Source organism: Azolla caroliniana, unplaced genomic scaffold (assembly GCF_043228905.1).
Source record: "Azolla caroliniana isolate FFs.n. ecotype wild unplaced genomic scaffold, voAzoCaro1.0.p SCAF_7, whole genome shotgun sequence".
Classification (NCBI taxonomy): domain Eukaryota; kingdom Viridiplantae; phylum Streptophyta; class Polypodiopsida; order Salviniales; family Salviniaceae; genus Azolla; species Azolla caroliniana.
Genome location: NW_028230442.1, coordinates 19537391 through 19552217, shown reverse-complemented (window position 1 = coordinate 19552217; position 14827 = coordinate 19537391). Strand labels below are relative to the sequence as shown.

Sequence of the window (14827 nt, the reverse complement as noted above, 5' to 3'; positions counted from 1 at the left end):
TGATTCCGGCCATCCGACCCACAATCAACCTGTTGGCCAACTTATGACCTTTCAGCCGTCTTCCCCTTGTCAGGAGGGACACACATACATAACAATTTACACAAAATGTGTATAGAAATGTTTGAAGAATATGGTTTGTTACATAAGAGCCACAAAACGTTCGGTTAAACAAGCATCAACCAACTTTGGATGTCCTTCATGGCCATAAAGAAAAAGAGAAGGTCCAACTTTGGATGGATCCTTTTTCTCCCCCATTCATAAAAATTCATCATCTTAGTGAAGATAAAGGAGACAAACTTTGAGACATTCTCTAGGCCCCTCTTATCCAATCTTTCTCCTAGTAAGCTTCCAAGTTAACCAACCCACTAGCACTCCCACATAACCAACAACCATACCAATTGGCTCAAGAAGATCAGTTTGAGACTTCCTCTAGGCCAATCTTATCCCATCTTTCTCCTATTAAGGTTAACTTTATTAAGCTTCCAAGTTAACCAACCCACTAGCACTGCAACATAACCAATAACCACACCAATTGGCTCAAGAATATCAGTGGCTATAATCAAGCTTTCTATCTTGCTTGAAGAGGAGTTGGGATTGACATCATTCTCACATGGAAAGGGTAAAGGAGCACCACACAGTCTCGGGTTTCCTTCATAACTTTCACTAGAAAACGTCGAGAATCTATTGCCGAGAGGTATTGAACCCTCCAATTGATTGTACGAAACGTTGAAATAAGCTAGGGAAATGAGGTTTGTCAATGACGAAGGTATTTTGCCAGTGAGAGAGTTGTGTGATAAATCAAGGCTTTGTAGATTGGTCATATCACCGACCGCTTGTGGGATGTTTCCCGACAAATTGTTGAAACTCAAATCCATGTATAAAACCATGATCAAAGCACTAGCTTGTGAAGGTATAGACCCTTGCAGTTGATTGTGGGAAAGGTTAATCGATAGTGGAAAACTTGGAACTTGTGTGGATTGTAGCGGTAGGGCGTCAAGTTTTTGTTCTATGGCGAAGTTGCTAACCACCGATTGCAATCCCGTTAGGTTGTTATCGGGATTTATTAGCGCTGGCAATGAGAAAAGCTGGGGCGGTATACTTCCGGAGAAAGAGTTGCTCGATAAGTCCAAATAGAAAAGATGTGGAAAGGAACCTATCCATGGCGGGATCGATCCAGTTAGGTGGTTCCATGAAAGGTCAAGCACTTGTAGTTTTGTGCAATTCTTTAACCACTCTGGAATGGAACCAAAGAGACGGATGTCTCCGAGGGCCAACACTTGTACATTAGTTACCCCTTGCATCCTATCGGGTAGTGTCTCGTTGAACACATTATTGGATAAGATCACACTCACCAGATGCTCGCTCCCATCTAGTGATCTTATGCTCCCATTAAGGTTGTTGCTTGTTAGAAAGATTGTGGTTAGGTTCTTCAATCGATACAAAGACGATGGGATCTCCCCCGAAAGTTTGTTGCTCGCAAGGTTTATGCTCTTGAGGGCCGCACACTCAGTTAACGACGATGGGATTGACCCGACAAAAGCATTGGTATTGAGATCTAGATTTTCCAGCATTGGGAATTGATTGAATCGGACAACATCCAATGAACCATTGAATTTGTTTGTGTTTGCGGTGAATATCTTAAGGTTTGTACAGGAGGAGAGGTTTGAGGGAAGTTGTTCAGTGAAGTTGTTTGAACCCAACATCAAATAAGAGAGATTGATTAGGTTGCCAATAGCATTATCTAGTTCACCATCGAAATGGTTATGTGTGAGGCGAAGCATTGTTAATGAGGTTAGGTTATAGAGATCTTGGGGTAGATTACCCACCAAGTTGTTGTTACCAAGATGTAATACTTGGAGAGAGCCACAAAGTCCAATACCTTTTGAGATTGTTCCTGAGAAATGGTTAGAGGATAGATCCATCTCTTGAAGGAGTGGGGCAGTTTGGCATAGGGTGAGTGGCAAATCTCCACTTAAATCATTGTTGCTTGCTAGGAATAGGCTCAAGAGGCTCAAATTCTTTAAAGAAGAGGAAGGCAGGCTACCATAGAATCCATTGGTAGAGAGGTCAAGCACTTGCAAAGAGCTGAAATTCACTAATACATCAGAGAGCTGGCCTGAAAAATTGTTGCTACTGACATCAAGAGTGTGAAGGGATGAGAGTGTTGAGAGGTCTTGTGGGAGAGGCCCATATAAGTCATTATTCGAAACATCGAGAACTTGGAGAGATGGAATGTTGGCTAATCCTTGAGATAACCTCCCATATAGACCTTTGCTGGAGAGAGAAATGCCCACAATCTGTGCAGAAACAGCATCACAACTCACACCTTCCCAATCACAACAGCTCCCATTGCTGTTGCTTAAGCTCCAACCCTTCTTGAGAGATGTTATGTTCACAGAATTCATGAATTGGAGAAGGGCATCGGCATCTCCTATCGTACAAGAATCGGAGGTTCGTGGCAGTCCAAGAGAAGATAGGAGAAAAAGAATGTAATAGAGAGTACTAGTAATGGTGATGGTGATGTTGATGGGTCTAACCATGCTTAAAGTGGATAGATGCAAAGGAGTAGTTTGAAACATCTGTACATGTATCTTTACTCTTCTTGTGATGATGAATCTAGATATATGTTATCTGAAGTAATGGTGGTGGTGATATGGATGTGAGAGGTGGCAGAAATGCTAGTCAATTGAGAAGAAAGGAGATATGAAAGAAACAGAGCAAGGCTTTACATATGTCATGTGAGAACAGTAGAGAAACAGGGGAGGTTATATAGGCATGAGAAGAATGAAGTAGAAGATGAAAGTGATATGTTTGGAAGGTCTGCTAAAAAGGATTGACTTTGGTATCAAGGAATGGTCTTTAATTCAAAAGTTTTTGAAAAGCTATAGAGAGAGAAACTGTATCGGAATGCTTTGCCCTCAATTCTACGATGTTCTTTGGCTCACTACAAATCTTGTTCAGAGAGCTTTACGAGACTATTTGCACATGAAGTTTCATGGTCACTACGAATAATTACAAAGAGAATCGTCGATATATGCTATGATGTCTGACACGACAACAAGAAGCGGGTTGATGCTTGTCGATGGTTGTGGTAGTGGTGAAATTTGTGAAAATTTCAAATGACAATAATGTATTGATCATGAGAAGACATCATATGTTGCTATCGTTGTGAGAAAAATGTAGTTGGGGATGATTATGACATTGATAGTGTCATGATTGTGTTAATGCTTTGCTTTCTTACAAAAACAAACAAGAAAGATGCTACCGAATATGAAGATATTGTGGAGACGGTGATAGAGACTAAGTCTATGTTGGCACAAAAGTCTCATGAGTAAGTCTATCGACATTATAGAAATTTGATCGCAGAACTTCAGCCCTAGGATTAAAATTTATAGAATAAATTATTCAGAACAAATGTCAAATGAATGACAAGTTTCTTGAATATTATACATGATGTATTGAGTACAACATTATGCTTGAGGATGTAGACTTAAGAGTCTATTAGACTATTACTAGGACCAGAATTTGCTTTTTTGTTGTTTCACGCTCTACCTTCTTGTTTTCTTCACCATGTTAATACAACAGAATTTGTGTTTCCCTTTTTTCCTTTTCTTCACCTTTCTTGCATAACCATGTTAGTGGAGAGGAAATTCCTTTCTAGATTTTGCTCTTTGTTGTTGACCATTAGCGTCTATCATTTGTTTGCCTTTTTGTGAGTTCTGTTAGCAGTGAGAAAATCACGGTATTGCCATTCATTGCTATCTTTGTCTACATTTTGAATTTTTAAAAAATCTCTTTGGAAAGTTTTGAAGGGATAGATTTTATTTTTGTCTTTGGAAAATCAATATAATCTTTTCATGAAGTACATGTGAAAGTATGTCACAACTTAGACCCTCAATTATTTTAAGTTTTGAAGTGTTTTGTATATGTGCTTTACATCCTCCTCAAATATTGTGGAGAAAATGTATAGAGAGATAGAATTTATTATCGTACTAGAAGATCAATATGCCCAATGTGATTCTCTATTTCTCTCCTCGACAACAAATACATAATAGAAAAATCCTTCTCCATTACCTCAGGTTTGTAAATTCTTACACGAAGACATCATCTGTTGGTACGATTGTGTGGGAAAGATAGTGACAAATAGACGGGAGCTGAATGCTCATGAAGCCATAGATATCTTTCAATGACTCGTAGTAAAGCTCTCCCTCATGATTACTTACAACCATAGTTCTAGCCATACGTCCCATTCGTGCCATACTTATACGCCAATATTGGTATCATACTCATACGTGAAAAGGCTTCGAGTATGATTGAAATCCAAACACGGTACATAGATATAATCATATATACATACGGTGTACATACTACATAGTGTGTGTGTGTGCGTGAGAGAGAGAGAGAGAGAGAGAGAGAGAGAGAGAGAGAGAGAGTGTGTGTGTGTTGTCTAGAGAGAGAAGCCCTGTTTTGCATGTGTGAGAAGACAGTGGCTGAGTGTATGTCTAGAGAGAGAGAGAGAGAGCGAGGAGCTAAGGGTTTTGTTTATGTGAGGGAGAGAGAAGCTCTGTCAGTCCTTGAGTGTGTGTATTGGATTCTGTAGAGAGAGATCTGTCAGTTCTAGTGTGAGAGAGAGGGGGTGTGTGTGTGTGTCATGCGTCACTTCTGTTTGCAATGAATTATGAATATCAGAAAAAAAAAACTAAAAAATACCCAAAGGAAAAAAAATTCCAAACAAATGTCGTGTATCATACACGGACGTATGCAAACGTTTGCGTACGACCACCAAATTGGACGTATGCTAATATTAGGAACTATGCTTACAAGTTACAACCAGAGGCTAACAGGTAGATAGAGCACGAATACTGGCCTCTAGTCAAAGCCATCATAAGAGCCTGTGAAGGGCAAGCCAAGAACTGCCATGATCATTATCTTATGCTTTGTGGGTTGACAAAACCATGTAAAGCTCCATGATAGGGTTAATGCTAGCTGAGTTCATGTACATACAAAAGCCGGTGATGCCCATCGAGTGAATGATCACATCATTTATAGCAATGTCGTGGGAAAACGAGATGAGCGGAGAAGACCTTCAACATGTAAATGGGTCTCGGTCACAATCGAGATTCAAGCACAAGATAGAAAATAGAATATTGCACACTCACTTAGGGACAAAACGACGCATAATGTTAATGTGGAAACCCTAAGTGGGGAAAACCACAGGAGCCCACAGACTCCAAAGTAAGTCACTATGATACGAGAGGAATACAACAAGAGACTCCAAGGCAACAACCTTGAGCTCTTCCTCATCAGTCCTTGGAAGACGTTCAAATGCTCCACCATGCTGGAGCCATCTTGATACCGGAGACTAACAATCTTTTAAAAGACTAAGACCCTGTTTACGACATTCTTGTTCTCAAACATTGCGTCGATCTTCTTCTAGAGGACATCCGCTTCTATCTCCTCGTTAAAGTTGTTGTATAAACTTATGTCTATAAAATACCTTATGTATGCCAATGCCTTCAGATGCAAAACTTCCCAAGTCGATGCATCAATCTTGCCAAGCCTTTTATTTCCGAACTGCATCAGCAATTAGAGATCTCTGCATACCAACATGTCTCTCATCTTCGACTTCCACGCTAAGTAGTTGGAGCTGGTTAGCTTGAAGATTCTGCCAAATGGGTCTTCCATTTTCTTTTGCTTGAAGGTAATGAACCTTCGCTCTGATACCAGTTTGATGTAAATGGGTCTCGGCAACAACCGAGATTCAAGCACAAGATAGAAAATCTAAATATTGCACACACTCACTTAGAGACAAAACGACGTAGGATGTTAACGTGGAAACCCTAAGTGGGGAAAACCACGTGAGCCCACAGACTCCAAAGTAAGTCACTATGATACGAGAGGAATACAACAAGAGACTTCAAGGCACTAACCTTGAGCTCTTCCTCATCAAACAACGATTACTATAGAGAAACTACTCTCACTCACACTCCCTTACTTACAACAACAATATGTATATACTAAAATTTTCCCTAGTTATATTTATACTAATATAGCTTTAGGGCTATTTACAAATGTAGCCTCAATAGGCGTAACAAAACATATTTACAGATATGTCCTTCTCTGGATGCATCTTTGGGGCCGGCCGGATACCTTTCGGATCCATCCTATCCGTCCCTTGTTGGTCTTCATCCGGTTCTCTCCTCTGAACTAGTCTGATCCAGCTGGTGCTCTTCCCATCCGTAGGGACCTATTTGCCAACAAACTCCCCCTTCACTTTGGCATGGGGTGCTTAGTCAGTCTGACCTGTCTTCGACACACATCCACCTTCTCTGCTGACAACACCTTTGTTAGTATGTCTGATCCGTTCTCCTCCATGTGGATCTTCATTAGAGCAATGACGCTCTCTTCAACCTTTTCCCGGAGCCAATGGTATCTTCTCTGGATGTGCTTGGTCCTCAAGTGGTAGGCAACATTCTGGTTCTCTTTCGGTCAATTCGGTTCCTTGCTCGAATCCGGCTGGTCCGCTTTGTTCTTTGGTTAGCATCTAGCTTCCGACCGAATGGGTACTTGTTTTATCCAACTACTCTCTATTTGTCGGTCGACCGAGAGGATGATTCCTTCTTCTCTGTCTCCCAGTCGGTGATATCTCAGCGCCTGATAACCCTCTTGTCTATCAGGTCCCATAGCCAGTAACCGAATTCATCTTCACCGTAGCCGAGACATAGACACGGTCGGCTCTTGGGATCAAGTTTCCCCCTCTAGTCCTTGGCTATATGCACATAGGTTAGGCAACCGAACACCCTCAGATGCCGGTATGACACCTCCTTGCCGGACCACACCCTTTGTGGTGTGTCACCTTCTAAGGGAACTGAGGGAGACCTGTTAATCATGTAGACAATCTTCTTCAAAGCCTCAACCTAGTAGGTTTTCGGCAACTTAGCATGTGCCAACATACATCGAACCCTCTGCATCACGGTCTGGTTCATCCTTTCAGACATTCGATTTAGTTCTGGAGTTTTCGGCACTATATATTCTAGTCGGATACCTTGAGACCAACAATATTCCTCGATTTGCCCTCAGTATTCTCCTCCTTTGTCTATCCGAACGGACTTCATCTTTCGTCTGGATTCTCTCTCTACTCTTTCCAGGAATTCTTTGAAGATGGACAACACCTGGTCCTTTGTCTTCAGTGTGGAGACCCACAACTTCTAGTTGTAGTCATCTATGAAGGTCACAAAATATTGTGCACCGGCATGTGACTTTGCATCAACTTGGCATATGTCCGTATGCACAAGTTCCAAAGCGTTATTCCTTCTCATCCAAGGCCTAGGGTGAAAAACAGTGTCGCGGATTTCCACATGGATGTGTTGAAACGGGGTGGGAACACGGGGGTCTCAGACTAAGGAGCTGGTGAGAGTAGGAAGGTTGTCCGGATCTGTGTCTGGATATCTTCACCGGATCAGTTACTGATCACGTATATGGTCTAGATCGATTCCCGGATGCCGGACAGTGAGCACATGGACTTAGAAACATGTATTGTTCCGAACCAGATGCCGATTGGCAACGATGAGCTCTTGGCCTCACTCGCTCGGATACGCAACACAACAGGAATAGATCAGGGAAAAGAACACGGGAAACCCCAAAACACATAGAGAGACTCCGTGGACTAACGATTAACAGAGAAAACAGGAAAGATTACAACTGGTCGCGGCCGATAAAAGAGCTTCGAGCTCGCTATAAACACACACATAGAAACTAGCAAGCCCCTGATCGGGAGCACACAGGCTACCAGTGCGAAGCGGAGGCCTCGTAGCACAACGACAGGGAAATCCGAAAAACAGAGAATAGGAAGGAAGCTTGCAGAGCTCGGGCCGGCAACACTTCGTTCTCCAAAACGTGGATTGCTCAAACAAGCTCAAACCTCCCCTTTTATAGACAAGGGGAGGTCGTTACATCATGAGTAAAGACAATAGTTGCTTTCAGAGATTCTCCCCGGATTTCCTCCTACTAAACTAATTTTTATTCCTCTCTTTCATGGGACATTAAAGTACCGATCAAATCCTACTACCTAGTACTTATCAGTCCTATGCATGGTTGTTAAGTACGTTAGATACGGTATTGATACCATACGTATATAACGTATTAATACACATATAGTACCTCCCAATTTAAAAATACATTAAATACGTTTTCTAATATGTTAAATACTTATAAAATACATATTTTACGTATAGTACATTAAATACTTCTAGAATTTGAAAATTATTTACCTTTCTAAAAAATATTTGTAATATTGTAAAAAGCATTTATGTTTACACAATTTTGTGATGTACATTATAGTTCTACATCCTAAAATGCATATAAGACATTTGAACATTTCACACCCTAAAATACTTATAATATGAATGTCGACATTCACTTATTCTATAAATTAGTGTGTGTATCATGATGTTCTACTTCAAATTGTAATTATTTACAATTATGTCTTCATAGATTGAGGAATAGTCTACGATTATCACACTCAAGATAGGTTTCTGTCTTCTTTTCTCTCTTCTTCGTCGTCGTCATCTCTTTTATTCTTCTTTCTTCCTTCTTTTTGCTTCTTTTTCATTAAATTTTGTTTTTTCTTTTGCTTTTTGTTGGGGTTTACTTACATTTTTTTATAAATACGTATTATACCTGTTTTTTCAAATGTACATGATATTTGACTGAACAACATTGAGGTATAGTATGTACTATACAAATTATGAGATACTATAAGTATTTAAACGTTAAATACGGGTACATAAAATCTGTTTTTTCTTTTACTTTTTGTTGGGGTTTTACTTACATTTTTTTATAAATACGTATTATTCCTGGTTTTTCAATTGTACGTTAAATACCGTATGGACAAATGTACATGATATTTGACTGAACAACATTGAGGTATAGTACATACTATACAAATCATGAGGTACTATACGTATTTAAAAGTTAAATACGGGTACATAAACAACCATGGGACTCCTATGTTATTTACATATGTTTGTACATAAGGAAATTCTCGTGTGCATCCTTGCACAACCGCGTTCACACACATCTGGCCCCTTTTCTCCTCGTAGCCGGATTTCCCCACGACATCCACCCCCACCAAACCGCACATCCTCTGGCATCGGCCAAGTAGTGAAGCGGTGGGGATTCCGGGTTGATCTTTACTCATCCTCCCCCAATCCGTCGTCGGTCCGATCCTTATCCAACTCTGGCTCCTCGTTCTTGTTCGTGCTTCTGGTCTCTTCCTCTGGATTCGGTCTGGCTTCATGATGCTTCTTGAAGGCCGGTACCTGGTTTCCGACAACCGGTATTGCTATCCTCACCCCGTCAAGCTTGGCTAAATGGTATGTCACGTTGTTGTTGACGATCGTCACCACGGAAGGCCTGAACCACTGCCTCGTGAACTTCCGGGTCGACCGGTGCTGATTATCAAGGCTGTGGTCGTAGATCAACACCCAATCACCTTCCTCGATCTTCTTCAACCGTAGTCTCGAACCGGCCCTTGTTCTTCTTTCGTACTTCCTCCACTCTTGCCGTTGCTCAAGTTGTTGGATCCTTGCTACCAACATCTCCTCTCGACTCATCTCCGCCGTCCAGTCGTCCGGCAACCACGAAGAGATTGTCCTTTCCACTGACATGACCGGCTTCTGCCCGAACATGAGTCCTGCGCGTCCTGCGCGTCCAGCTCTCCCTGATCAACCACAATCTTTCCCACGCACCCGTAGATGACATCCTCTATCAATAATCAACGCACAACTGCGGTCGTTTGGTTTGTCAACGCTTGTCCCTCCACCTGGTTCGTCAGGTTCTCCCGTGCAAGCACCAGATACGGCATCTGTCCTACCCCCATAGACATCATCACCAAGTCGACTGTCCACTTGAAGTGTATAGCTGGTGGCTAGGTCGGGCGTAACTCGTCTCGGTGCCAGATTCTGGAATGCATCTGACAACTCTCGCATGTCATCATGAAGTGGTGCATGTCTTGATATATCCCCGACCACCAGCTCTTCTCCTTTAGCTTCTGGAACATGGCCCATGTGCCTCGATGTCAGGACCAAGGGCTCTCATGGAACTCTAACAAGAGCACCGACTGTTCTTCTTCCTTTGTCACTACGCGGAGTGGTGAGCCGGTTCGTTTCTTCGGGTGCCTCCATATCTTACCGTTTCGTAGGAAGAACTGATATGCCTTTTTCTGGATTCGAACCGCTTCCTTCTTCATCCACGATGCGTCCATCACCATCATGCTTAAGAACCTCCCAATTCGAAGCCACTCCCTGTCGTAGTTGTTCTCGTCGAACTCGTTCAGGGTCAGAATGCTTCGTCCATCTACCGACATTTGAGCCGACTCTTCGTCTTCCAAAACTATGTCGTCCTCCTTCTTGAACCGTGCTCTCGAAAGGATATCGGCTTTGGTGTTGTCTTTTCCCGCTATGTGCCGAATCTTTGGATTCAGGGACTTGATGTACGTGATCCACCTGAGCATTGCTAGGTCCGGAGTCACGAATCCGGAATGTTAGAAGTCAAGCTCATACTTGGAAGGACTTGAACACTTCACATATGTGTTCATAGTTATTTGATTTAACTATAATTTACCGTGATTGATTTATTATATTATATTATTATTCAATATTAGTTAATGATAAAGGTAATTGCATGTCATAATATATGCATGCAGAAAAGCATGTCTAACAAGTGGTGTTCATGCAAAAGTTCTTCACTAGTATAAAAGAAGGCTATAGAGTTTTGAGTGTAGAAGAATCAAATATGTAAGTAACTCTTCCTCCCTATATTGTATACATATCTTTTCATTCTTATACTATGATAGATTGAATCTTTCCTCGATATCTACATCATTTGTTAATGTGTATGTTTCTATCTCTATACATGTATGTTATTTATTCATGTTGGAAGCTTACTTCGTGTTTCGTTGTGCATGTAGATATCTCAAAATTCTAACAATTGGTATCAGAGCTTAGAAAAGCCTAGCTTGTTTTGTGTAAGATGGCTGACATATCTTCTCAAATTGAGAAGTTAGACAAGAATAATTATCAGCCATGGAAGTTTTGTATGAAGAACTACTTGATAGGCAAAAATCTATGGGGATATGTGTTAGGGGCAATCGTGAAGCCATCCTTACCAACCCGAGGAGCAACTGATGAGCTAACAAGAATATGTGGAATAATCTTCGGCCACAACCGAGACTTAGATCACTTAATGATAATCAAACACAGTAAAAATGGAGAAATGGAAGTAAGTACACAAACAGAAGAGAATGCACAGGATGTTAACGTGGAAAACCCTGAATGGGAAAAACCATGGAAGTCCACAAACTCCAAGCTATCACTATGTCCAAGAGGAATACAGCAGGGGAACACAAAGGCAACGACCTCGTGCTCACAATCTTCGCCTGGCAGCAGTTACAACAGAGACTCACTCTGTCCCTCTCTCTCTCTCTCCCTCTGCTACGCTCTATACAACAGTTACACACAATAACACTATACAACAAAATAATGAAAAAAACAAAACCACATCAAGAGCTTGCCCTAGGTCATATTTATACTAATATGACTTTCGGGCTATTTACAAATATAGCCCCAGTGGGTTCTCTGGAACATATTTACATATATGTCCCTTCATCCAGTGAGAGGTTCTCACCAGGCTTGCAACATCCGGTTCTCACCGGGTCTTCCTTGCCGGGTACTCATCATCTGGTTCTCACTGGGCCTTCATCATCCCATCTGGAGGGACCGAAATCCTAACAAACTCCCCCTTCACTCTGGCATGGGACGTTTGGTTAGTCCAATTCGCTTCTGGCATGCGTAAAGCTTGTCGGGCGTTAGCACCTTGATAAGAATATTTGGCCCATTCTCCTCCGTGTGGATCTTCATCAACACGAACTCTCGATCTTCAACTCGCTCCCGGATCCAATGGTACCTGCGCTGGATTTACTTCATTCTGGAATGGTATGCCGCGTTCTTCGCAACGTGGATGGCACTTTGACTGTCACAATAGAGTTGATATTCCTCTTGCCAGATCCCTAGCTCTCTGATGAAGTCCTTCATCCATAATATTTCCTTGCCGGCTTCCACGACTGCCATGTACTCTGCTTCCGTGGTTGACAATGCAACCGTCTTCTGCAACCTCGACTGCCACGAAACAGCTCCCCCTGCATATGTCATAACATATCCCAACGTTGACCGGCTGGTATCCACATCAGTCGACATATCCGAATCGGTGAAACCATCATGTTGGGGTTTACCGGAGCCGAATCGGAGACACATACTTGAGGTGCCTTTCAAGTGCCGAAGTATCCATTTTACTGCATTCCAATGCTCCTTGCCGGGATTGCTCATAAACCGGCTCACCACTCCGACTACGTATTCGATATCCGGTCGCGTACACACCATTGCGTACATTAAGCTCCCGATGGCAGAGGCATATGGTATCTTCATCATATCCGCCTTCTCTGCCTTCGTCTTCGGGCTTTGCTTACCGGATAGCTTGCAGTTTGTCGGAAGTGTCGATCCAACCGGTTTCGCATCTGACATGTTGAACCGCTGAAGCACCTTTGTCACGTACTTCTCCTGTGACAGCCACAATTTCTTTGTTGACCGGTCTCGGATGATATGCATCCCCAGTATCTGTCTTGCCAAACCCAAGTCTTTCATTGAGAAGGTTCAGTTCAAGGCCTTCTGCAGCATCCGTATCTTGACTTGGTCATGTCCGACGATCAACATGTCGTCCACATATAGGAGGAGTATCAGGAAGTCTCCACCTTCAAACTTCTTCACAAATATGCAGTGATCGGCTTGCGTCTTGTGGTACCCTTGATCGGTCATGAAGGACTCGAACTTTCGGTACCATTGCCGGGGAGCCTACTTCAAATCGTAGAGGCTCTTCTTCAACCAACAGACCAGGTGCTCCTTCCCTTTCTTCACAAATCCCTCCGGTTGCTGCATGTAGATCTCCTCTTCGAGGTCGCCGTGGAGGAATGCCATCTTCACGTCTAATTGCTCTACCTCAAGGTCCATGGTTGCCACTATGCTCAGCACCGTCCAGATGGAAGTCATCTTTACTATCGGGGCAAATATCTCGTCGAAGTCCACGCCCTTCTTCTGTTGGAACCCCTTCACCACGATCCTAGCTTTGTATCTCGGGGGTTTACCAGCATCTCCCGGTTCAGTATCCACACCGTAACTGGCCGGTTCTTCGAGTGTCAACTGGCTCTTAGCCGGGTAGGTCTGAATCTCATCTCATCGATCCTTATCAGTCGACTCAGAGTTCATTATCTTCCTCTCCAACTCCCAGTCTGCAAGGGTCTTGTCCTCCATGAAGATAATATCTCGACTCTGGAAAACCTTCTTGTAGACCGGATCCCACACTCGGTAGCCGAACTCATCATCGCCGTATCCGAGGAATATGCAAGGCCGGGACTTTGGATCCAACTTTGCTCTCCGGTCCTTTGCAACCTGCATGTAGGTGAGACACTCGAACACCTTTAGATGCCGGTAAGACACTTCCTTACCGGTCCACACTCTTTGCGGCGTGTCTCCGTCCAAGGGCACTGAGGGTGATATGTTTATCACGTACGTCGTTGTCGCCAACGCCTCAGCCCAAAACATCTTGGGTAACCTTGCATGTGCCAGGATACTCCAGACCCTCTCCATTATGGTCTAGTTCATCCTCTCGGCCAACCCGTTTAGTTCCGGCGTCTTCGGCACGGTGTCTCGTTGTTATGCGCGTGCGGGGACCACTAGGGTCTTGGACCGAGGAATAGGTGAGAAAAGGGAGAGAGAGAGAGAGAGAGAGAGAGAGAGAGAGAGAGAGACTCACACACGTATAGACAAAGAAGCGCACGGGGACGCGGCCCAACAACACAAGAGATACGAGTTGAGAACACTAGCGTATGTATATAAATATGTGTATGTATTTGTATATATGCAAACGACTCGAACGGTTACAGCCGATCAGGTCGGCGAGATGGATGCCGGCGCCTAATCACCCACGCACACAGGGGAGCAAGATGGAGATTCTGCCGGAAGCACACGGGCGTTCCACGGAGCAGAATCAGCCTCCTAAGAACCTGTGCAAAAGAAAGCTATGGAGAACGACAGAGAAGAAGAGCTTGGTCCCAGTCCGACAACAGTTCGTCCCCTCTAGTGCGCGATACCTTCTCTCCCCGTCTCCCTCTCTTTTATAGCTCAAGGAGGGAGGTCGTTTCACCCGTTTATATCACATTAATTCTCTGTCCTTTCAGACAGAGATACTCCTCGATTTCCCCTATAGAATATTGCTACCTAGGATTTGACTTTTGTGCCTACCTATCTACTATACAACAATGGGCGTGCCCACGTGTAAGGGCCGGTTCACACACGCTATACACGGTTTGCGCCTGGGGACGGTTTTTTTAACCTGGTTCGTTAGATCCTCCCGAGCCAGCACCAGATACCGCATCTGCCCTACCCCCATTGGCATCGTCACCAAATCCACCATCCACTTGAAGTGGACAGTCGGAGGGTAGGTGGGGTGAAGCTCGTCCCGGTGTCGGATCATGGAGTGCACCTGACAGCTTTCGCAAGTTGTCACGAACCGATGCACGTCCCAGTATAGTCCCGGCCACCAGTACTTCCCCTTTAGCTTTTCGAACGTGGCCCACGTTCCACGGTGTCCAGCCCAAGGACTATCGTGGTACGCCGCCAGCAAATCCTCCTATTCCTCCTTCTTCGCCACCACTCGGAGCGGGATGTCGTTCCTCTTCTTTGGGTGCTTCCATATGTACCCATCTCGGTGAAAGAAT

General features: G+C 43.5%; 1 protein-coding gene across 1 annotated transcript; it reads right to left on the bottom strand.

Annotated features, from left to right (window-relative positions):
* Positions 1-440: 440 nt before the first annotated feature.
* LOC147862220 (uncharacterized) lies at positions 441-2588 on the bottom strand. The gene has a single exon (XM_087323079.1). It carries the CDS (start codon positions 2577-2579, stop codon positions 441-443), a length of 2139 nt encoding a protein of 712 aa, XP_087179205.1. The 5' UTR covers positions 2580-2588.
* Between the last annotated feature and the right edge of the window lie 12239 nt (positions 2589-14827).

Excerpts from the sequence above, each read along its gene's own strand:
- LOC147862220 (XM_087323079.1), bottom strand. The coding sequence starts at position 2,579 with ATGTTTCAAACTACTCCTTTGCATCTATCCACTTTAAGCATGGTTAGA.